At 41.9% G+C, this 10,157-nt stretch overlaps 1 protein-coding gene across 1 annotated transcript; it reads right to left on the reverse strand.

Moving 5' to 3' along the window:
- Window positions 1-231: 231 nt before the first annotated feature.
- T265_13664 (hypothetical protein) lies at window positions 232-7,006 on the reverse strand (the record flags this gene model as incomplete). Its single annotated transcript, XM_009169945.1, has 2 exons — window positions 232-646; window positions 6,909-7,006. The coding sequence occupies 2 exons, from the start codon at window positions 6,993-6,995 to the stop codon at window positions 479-481; spliced, it is 255 nt and encodes an 84-aa protein (XP_009168209.1).
- Window positions 7,007-10,157: the final 3,151 nt, after the last annotated feature.

The following is a 10,157-nucleotide window of genomic DNA, read 5'->3' on the forward strand; positions in this document are numbered from 1 at the left end:
AACGATGTAGCAACTCTACGGCACAATCAATCGTGTTTCTCATATATGCATCTAGCAAATGAAGCTAGGAGGGGGCGAATACTGATTATGGGGTGTACTGAAGGTGTTGTTCCAACAAGCCAGCCCTCGTCAGTTACCAGGACGTTTCTTCCAAATTATTTCTTCCACCAGTCTATCGGGCTTGATAAGGCATATGAGGAAAAACGAGTCTGTGCTGCGACACCTTCTTTGCCATGATTGTATTTGAGTCATTAAAGAGACATTTGACTGTGATATCCGGACAAACTCATGGGATCATGGAGTGGGCGGTAGGGGAGATATGACTAAATCATTGGTCAATGTAGGGAACACAGCAGTCTTCAACGCTGTGAAGAAAGATTGTGTGTTACCGGCCAAAGCAGTTTGTTTGAGGGTGGTCCAGATATCGCAGTTCTTTTGTCTCCAGAAGGTGAATGATATCTGAAGAAACAATCTCTGATCAGCTTTCGGACTTTAGTGCATCCATACTGAGTCGCTGAAATACGCATGAGTTCAAGAATCGGGTGTATTCGCTGTGTGGCATGTCAAGATCTCGAGATCCTGTCAACTTTCGGCAGTGTTCCAATGCGTCATCGACTGCATCAGCTGGGATGCCTTCTGGATAAAACTGTAATAAAAGGGGAGGGGTTAGGAGAAAAACTAAATGTGAGAACTAGATAAAAGCGTGTGCAAAATTGTATAAACGCTTGGGCTTCTTCCTTGATTTAGCGTGTTGAGATGGGATGTAAATACATTCCCCCTAAATCGATGACCAACTTCTAAGAATTCCAGTGTAGGTGAAACGTCAGATGTCCCCTTAAGTAAAAAAGACTATGGCTAAAATAATCAAGTATCCGTCACCAGCGAAGTGTTGAATTTGAATGCAGCAATAGATTCAGAAAAGCGGCTGATCACATAATGACTCACGACTAAAATCAGTAGTATATGAATCTTTGTGGTATTATAGAGTTAAACAGAGCAACCACTTGAAGTCCAGTTTTTCGCGTGGCCACTTTTTCTATAAAACGCAAAAGTATTGGTGCCACAATTGTATTTTTAGCTTCTAAAGCTCAATGCCATAAGTTTTCACTTCATATGTGCTACTTGAGTTACAAAACCGGAAGAAAAACATCAAGTTATTGTTAATAATAATGTAAAGTTTCGCATAGCAACATGCACCAGAAAAAAAGGTAGCTTTATTTTGGAGCAGACAACAGTGCACCTAAATGGTCAAATATCCTTACTTTTCTTAGAGCATGCCTTGCATTGATTTCGCTTACAGATGGCAATTAATGAATGCCAGATCTCGAGGCGCTCTCATAGAATCTAATATTTCGGAATTGTGAAGACTCTTCCAAACACCGGAAAATGTTTGCTGACCACACTACTGAAAACACACTACCAGATACGAAAGTTGGAAACAATTGGGAGAGAATTTGCATAGGTTTTCATGAATTTCTTTCTGCAGTCCTAAGTACTGATTTAACGTTTCAGCAAACGGTGGCACGAAAAAAGCCGTTGAGCTGTTATTGACTGCGCATCCGTCTAATGCTTTACATTACAATCAAATGTTGTCAAAGACAGGTAGACTTCATAATCGAGTCTCACTAGTGACACCTGGATGAATCAAGCTGCTCGCAGCGAATCTCACATCGCCGTTGACAGTGAAGTGGCCAGAATTATCTCGGTTTGGTTGAGACATTAGAAGACGATGATGATGAATATCAGTGAAAAATATTACGTGAGAGATTTGACCTGCACTTTCAGCGTCGTCACCAGCATCAATAACAACATACCGCCGACACAAACCGAATTTGGGCTAAAAGAAAACCCCCAAGTTTGTATGAAATAATCGTAGAATGTGTCTTTGGGCTGTCTTACATTTTTTGCCACCAACTGGCATTTTGTGCTTTGTTCTCGGGTACTAAGGTTTGGTGCGAGGAAGGAAATAAACAAGTGGGTGAGAAATTGATCATCATAATGAGTGGAATGATTCTGATTTTGGCACGTACATCGTCAGCACATTGTCCATGAAAAATTAAGACTCACTAGAGACATCAAGGTATTTAAGGGAAAAGAGGACTCAAAAACGTGAGTGCCAATGGTTCCGTAAATGGAATTCACTACCCCAGACATACAAGCAACTAGAAGGAAATAAAGTTAAGACAACTGACTTACACGCACATTCTTCTCCTGTTTGTATACCATAATTCGTCTGCTTTTTGGTCCCCACTCAAACTTACATGAACATCTGTTCATTTAATCTGTGAGTAGTTCTTTGTTGTTCACGCAAACGCTTAAGCTTATGTAGTCCGTGTTCAACGGCATCGTGACCGATGATGTGATCGGTTGGCAACATTTATTCGTCTTAGACAGTGACAAGAAATCGGTTACATTTCACATGCATAGTCAATGTTTTTTTCTAGTACCCATGGAGTTCTTCCCACCCACCACTGACAAAATAATACCCGGAGTCTGTCGGATGGTGACCACCCTGAGAGATTTATAATTTCAACAGTCCGTAGTTTCACTCTATCGATTTTCGTCTCCCTGAGATCTCTCAACTGTTCGCACTACATTCAGATTCTCGGCACCAACAAAAGTAGCTAATTTGGTCTTGACCAGGGATAACGTGCACCATGCACCAGCATGATGGCAAATGACCCATTGCATGCCTTAACTCTAGTCAAGGTCTGCGACAGTTTTATTTTGTTAACGTGAGTTTCGCCTTAGCGACTTTTGAGTCGCTGGACTGTACGGAGTCTGTAAAACCATTGGTGTTCAAACAGCAAGTCAAATTTGATGTGGTTAGCCTGGCAAAACTCGGGGACAGACAAGGTAGATAGAGTTCTGCCTCAGTTTAACGATTTGCGACTGGAAAGCTCAGAAATTTATCTTCTTCCGTGAGAACGAGCAAGGCTAGAAGTAATTTATGAAAACGCTGTTTTCAAATACAAGCAATCACTATTGATCACTGTTTCGCGAAGTTAGAAGCAGCCGTTGATTAAATTTCGATGTGTCATCCCCTCACAAAGACCGTAGTGTCATTCTAGTTATCTAAAGGGGAAGCTTCCCTGATCGTCCTACGTCCTCAGATTCTTTTTGTGGCGAGATATTTCAACCCAATTTTTTGAGGACTGTGTCATTCCTCGCCGTTGACAAGGGTTCTAGTGGAGTGCAACACAATTACATGTTGTAAAACTGAGGAAATGCACAATCCATAGTGTGCTAGTGGTTCATTTTTTGTTTATCTCACTCCACTTTATGGAAACGTGGTTTCGGTGAAGCAGGCGTATCATATTTGTTCGCTGGTGAATTAGGGGATGCCTATATACTAGTCGAATTACGACCATCACTGCCTTGGTTATTAAGGGATTGGGAAATCTCTCTCCATCCGAAAGCTGGGCTACTGATTCCCAGACGTCTGATATGATGAGTCCAGCCTATAAGTTTCCAAGGGAGACATTTATCAGTCAGCTCAAATTTTCAGTATTTATTTCGAATCAGCAAGTTTCATACAATCGTTCCCTCAACTCTAGGTGTCACATTCTATAATACTGGCAGTAGTGCGAACCAGTTTGAGACAGAAGTATGACGGTGTTAGGAGCATTGTACGAGGATACCCATTTGGAGCTTTTTCCTCCAGGAATGTTGTCTGTCTTGAAGTGGAACTACTTAATGGTCGTTATTCTCAAAACTTCACTTTCCAAATCGGCCAAAAGTACAGCAGGCGTTGGCTTGCGCCCAACATGGTTAAAACAGTGCTATTCTTGATTTGCACTAAACCATAGACTTGTCATCTCAAGGGGGAATAACATTCCTATTAAGGTTTACAACTAGATGCCTCATTCAGAATGGTTCCTTAATTTCGTCAACCAACTGTGATGCCCTTCCGATGACTATTTCATACAGTCCAGCCAAGATAAGCTCAAACGTGCGTGTATTTAAATCCATTTGATCAGCCAATCAATATTCCAGCAGAAACAGACACCACAGATGGTGTTTTCCCACAACGGCGATTAGTCCAGCGGCGAAAAGACTACTAATGAGTAGCTCGCGGCAAAAATTTAAGGGGAACGATTTCTAGATATCATTTGACCAGGTAAACAACAATTAAACACCAAATAAAACAGCTGATAAAAGAACATTGGGAATTTGAGGAACGACCCAGTGCAGCGGATAATTTCAAGCATATTTAACCTCTTTTGATGTCGAACCGACAGCTGGTTTTTTCGTGAACCAATTACTGCCGAAGGTAGTAGAAACGATGCCAAATATATCATACTATCAACACTGTAAACACGGTGTTGCTCACGATTTATGTGATGGCTTGGGAGCAAAGGGGAGAACCTTGTTATGTTCTATATTATTAAGTGTAGCTGCTTTTTCTTAAACCATTTGTCATCTGCCTTAAAATCAATTTTTGTCTACTGGAGTAGAATCAAGGAAGTGGAGTGTCCACATTTGGGGAACGAAACTGGTCTGAGGTTTCTGAAACATCTTAGGCATATTTTTAGGAGCATCTACGAGATGTAACACTCATTTTTAACAAAACTGTAATTTTGGGTGCACTTCGTGGAAAACCGATATATCTATCAATGGAGACTATGAGAAAGTCAGCAGGCATGGGTTGGCGGGTATGATCTTTACAAAGCAGGTGAAAAACTCATCTGGCAATTCAAGGATAAAGCGGATTTTGTTGGTTAGAGGTTGAGGTTCGGTACGCCCTTCTTCCTGATCGGGACTGACCAGATCGATGTGACATGATTAAATATCTTGTTCAAGATTGAAGTTTTTGCTTCTAATTTAAACACGAATTGGCTGCCTGTCCTTATTTGCCATCGAAGTAAACTAATTCAAGTGATTTTTGACTTATCAAGACCATGCGTTTATAGCTGTTAGTCACCATTAAAAGTTGCCCCACTTGTTTTGAGAGTTATTTTTATGAGAATCGGAACTTTCGTACTTCATTGGCTGTTGAATTTCGTCTGTCATAGGTTACAAATACCTCCGATTGAGGATCCGCGTCAAATTTCTTCAAGCCACTTTGTAGTAATCGGCTCTTACCCATTGTATGTTTTGAGATAGCTGAACATGTGGATTTTAAAAAACATTTCAACCCTACAAGAAGAGTATTATTTTCAGTCTGTGAGTTTTCAACAGCGTTGTACCTAATCTGCCAATCGATGGCTTGATTACCTCTGTTGGCCCAAAGGAATGGACTCTTCTGTGAAAAGCACATCATCAAACGTTGCTTCAAGACAAAAGTGTGATTACCTCAACACTAATATCGTCTGAGGTTTGTCCTCCCTGAAAAACAGGACAATAGTTCAAAGTCCCATCTATCGTGGATTTTTAGAAGTCATTCCTTGACTCTTATAAAAAACCAGTTTGGGTTAAATAAGTCAGGAATTTTTCTTTCTGTGTTAAATGTCAAATGGCACCCAGATGGTATCGCATGCGTGAACAACAACATTCGGTTGTATTTAGTGCTTACTCAAATTATTTTTGAGCTGCAAACAGAGCATCCTCCATAGATCAAACACAATCCAGTTTTCTGAATTTGGCTACAGGATTGTATCATCTTTATGCGATACTTGGATCTACAACGGACCTAACAGAATACATCATACTTGTAGCTCCCTGTACAGAAAGGTCAAAGGGGTTTGTTGAAACGGAATTGCAACATCGCGATTTGTACGACACCAAACTGCTACCCACAGAAATATAATAATAAACCGTCGAATCGAAACTCCCGGTGCTTGTGCCTCACACCTAATGAGTTGAGCATAATGCAAACCTCTTGTTAGGCATTTCGGACCAGCACTCAAGAAATGTCACAGATATTGTCGTCATGCCCAGTAAGCTGGCAGAAAAAAAACGCTGACAAGGAAAATGAAAAATGGTGGCCAGCAAAATAGTTTCACGACAAACACTCCTTTCATTGAATCAGAAACTTCGTCAGCTTGAGCAAATATATGTTTGGTAGGTGCATGGTGAGTAAAATGAACGATCATTTGTTCTGAAAATAAACCCCGAGGTTTCCTGTGCGAGCTAGACGGTCAATGATAAGCTAAACTGGCACGTTTTTCAAGTTCAGTGGTTCGTCCAAAACAATGGGTCGAAATTTGTGCCACCATGCTCGGAGCTAATGCTGGATTCAGGTTATATTTTCTGAAAATTATCAGCTCTCTATATACATGTGCTCTACTTTACCCAGCAACCTTCGACCTCGCTGGCGCAGTCACTCTGGAGAACATGACACGGCTGTATATCTTTATGGCAAAAGTACGTGTGTGGTTCCGCAAGACTCAAAGACCAGCGGCTAATAATCGGCTGAAACAACGGCGAGCTAGGCCTGTACACACCATCCTTGGCTGTTGTCGAATGGGGATTGAATGGCTCAAAACAGCCGTACTCATCAAAAAGTACCCACACAGTGATGTGGTCAACCAAGAGACTTACAGCCGAACTCAAAACAGCAACAAATGATACAGCATTCACCTCAGTGTCCGGAACTTACGGTAAACCAAATGACTAAGGAACTAACCCGAATATTCGAATTGGCATAAACTAGATTGGGCGACGATTCACGAATCGGCAACTGATCCATCAAAAGCTCCAAGGTCCTAGTCAGCGATGGGTGCCATCGATCCTCAAACAAACGTTACAGTAAATCAGTTGTTTATAAAACGGGATACGTCCAAGTACAGAACATCCCCATATTGTTAGACGATTGAATTTATGACCCTAACGTTGAAGTGCCTGCTTTATTACGGTATGTCATCCAATTAAACGAGTGATGTGTACAGCATGCATCTGATGGTTGCCTCTGATAATGAATTCTATGGATCGGATCTGCAGATTACATTTCGAGTAGTTCGACTTACGTTTCTGAGTCTGGAAAGCATCAGTCCTCTTGCCTGCATCACAACCAGGAAAATGCAGATTGCTATTGGGTTCAGTTTGGTCAGCATGTTGCGCCCGGGTTGTGTTGCGAAACTACAGTCCACCAAACGATTGACAGAAGCCGTTTATATACTAACAGACTGCTACAACTGTTGCTATTGCCTCTTGTGTGATCTGACGAACCAATCAGTAGGAATCTACTCAGTTACTTAGAGGGGCCATTAGTGGGCGAATTCGTTTGCTACAGTGAAGAGGTGTGATTTGTAAACAGAAAATATTCTGAAACGTGTGGGCGAGTGGGTGATGAGAATTGAATCGGACTGTGGAGATTGTGCGCTGCAAAAAAAGTGCTCTGAGAAAACTGGACGGACAAAGTGAAAAAGACGAGTCCCCTGATAGCAGAGATACGCAGTTTGCCATCTTAAAAAACGGGAAATTTGAGATGATGTGCGTGAGTGAGCAAATATTATTTCTTGTCCAAATTACCGAGAAGGAGAAGCAGAAATAGCGTGCTTGTGAGGCAATTTTTTATCCGCCTAAAAACAGTGGCTGTCATCTAAGGGCCGACGTCTCATTTTCCAAAATCCTCTTTACTGAATTTGACAGAACCCCCGAAAGGATGACTTCTGGACATAGAGCATCAATCTCTGAGACAATGACGTCTTATTAGAGCAAATAGATTGTGAGCAACACTTGTTGGTAAGCTTACTTCACTCTACAACCGATTGTTTAAAGCGTTACTCCGTAACTTCGTGACAATCAATGCCGGCGCACTACAAAGCTACACTTTCAGAATGATGATCAGATCATTTAGCGAGATGTATCCAGTAACCTCAAGTGTATAACCGCATGTTTGGCTGAGATTGTTGGTTTCATGTGTATTTTTGCCATCTGTGCTGTACACCGTTAAGGGGAAGTAGCTCTCGGTAGATTGCCTTGTCCTTCAAAACCAGTGCTGTGAATGATGAAAATTCGTAATTAGATGCTCACACTAAGGGACCTACCGATCACCGGGTTTCTTTGCACTTTGTTGGGGCTACAGACTATAGGGAATGCACTGGGTTTGGTTGAATGAGGTCAAACGGACGGATTTTGATGGTGTGTAGTGGGGAGTGACAATTCAGGAAGTACTTCGGATGTATCACATACTTGCACTTTAAGTTCTTGAGTTCTCTCTCGAAGGCTGACGTCAGTAAGCCGAGAACGAACAAGCGGAGTCAGATTCGCAAAAGTAAGATTACAGTGAACATCTGAAGCAATTGTCGTCTAACGAATCGCCAGCACATACTGCGGGATATTAGCATTCCCGTAATTTCATACTCTGCATCACATGTAGGCTATATGCAAAAGCGCGTTACCCTAAAAGTCGACCAATAAGACAGCCGACTGCTCGACCTAAAAGGTTCATATTTCCTCCAAGAATAATGGGCACTTGATTAGTAACTGCTGCATTGGCTTTTAAGGCAGCTGAACAAGTCTTGGTGGTCTCGCGAAAGATAATATTTCCATCCGGATTGGGAAGGTCAGAGCAGCTTACGTGAACCTGCGTCCCATGTAGCGTAGTCGTGACATCAGCCTGTCCGTCAAGGGTCGGGTTTACAGTGCTGCGATGCGCTCCATACTATTATATGGATCAGAAACCTGGCCGCTTCGCGCCGAGGACGTCAAAAGACTTTCAGTGTTTGACCATCGATGTCTTTGGAATATTGCCGGAATCTGGTTGGGACATCGGATCAGCAATGCTGAAGTACGTCAAATGGTATTCGGGAGAAATAACTCATCCTTGATAGATGAACTGATCACACCGCATAGGTTGCGCTGGCTTGGCCACGTGCTGCATATTTCAGTCGACCGATTTCCTCGAATGGCTCTTTTCGCACAACCACGTGAAGGGTGGAAGAGAGCCAGATGCGGTCAAATAATGACTTGACAGAGGAGAGTGAAAGCCATTACCAGCAAACTCAGCTCCGTTGGTCATTTCCGTCTCCCTGGTGGTGACCCCGAGTTTCGGCTTGATTTTCTCAAGGACATCAATTTACTACGTACGAAAACTGCAAGAGTTGAGTGTGAGGAGGAAGCCTAACAGCAGTTTGGTAATCCTACAATAAGTAGCCCATTTGGTTAAGTACTTGCTGACATTTTATGAATACGATACGATATACAGGTCACAAGTTTTACGAGCGACGCGTTAGGGGGAATTCCAGCATTAATAATACAGAACATTCTTGTAATTATTATAGTATTCTCAACTTTACTTATGTGTGTCAGCTGGGCGGGGAGCCAAATGCAATCTCGCTTTTGGATTTTCAGAGTTTCATGATTCAATGTGAAGGAGTCACCACTAACACAATAGTAAATGTTATCCCAAATTGAAGCTCAAGTTAGAAAAAGGATAATTTTGTTGAGATTCAGAATGTCATTACACTTCAAATGCTGGTAACTTATGAAGCGTCAAATAAACAAATTGACCTAATTATGCTCACCATTCAAAGCGATCATTTGGTCAATCATCCCCAAAACAAACTTGAGAAGGCGGTAAAACTAATCATGGAAGCTACTGCTAAGGAATTTGTTCAGCAACTGATTCGACGTTCTTGTCAGTAGTCCATGTTACAACTGATAGTTACGGCAGTTACTGACACTCCTAATTCATCAGAATAGGCCACTATCTGTCGGGGTGTGTGAGTAAACACGAATGACGGTATGTTTTTGAGCTTGCAGACCAAGTGACTCCAGAAGGTCGGAGGTCATGTCATAACCCGGCATCTTTACTATTCAAGCTCCTGAGGCAAACAAGTTACTAAACAGATAAGGAGTAATTCACTTGTACTTTGTTGCTTCTGTTGTAAATTCCGTCAACCTAAGGGATCTATCTGACCGTCACTAATCAGCTAGCAATATGTGCACCGAGAATTTCGCGGAAAAACATCTGACTTCATAGTCATGTTTACATAATATTACATAAATGTTGGCTACCTGTTCGTTCAAATTTGCCGCTAACACTCGTTTTCCTATAACCAACATGTTTGAAATTTCGTGGCTGAGGGAAAAAAAGGATCGTTATCCCCTACTAACGAAACGTACAAGACCCATCGCTTTGGATTTTCGGTCTGTCCAAATTGAGGAGTTGGTGCACACACACATACACCCCAAAGCGTAAATCTTAACAGCCGTCATTTTGAACTTGGCTATCTTCCAGTGAATCAGCTGTCACGCAGCTGTTCTTATCT

Source organism: Opisthorchis viverrini (assembly GCF_000715545.1).
Source record: "Opisthorchis viverrini unplaced genomic scaffold opera_v5_91, whole genome shotgun sequence".
NCBI lineage: Eukaryota > Metazoa > Platyhelminthes > Trematoda > Opisthorchiida > Opisthorchiidae > Opisthorchis > Opisthorchis viverrini.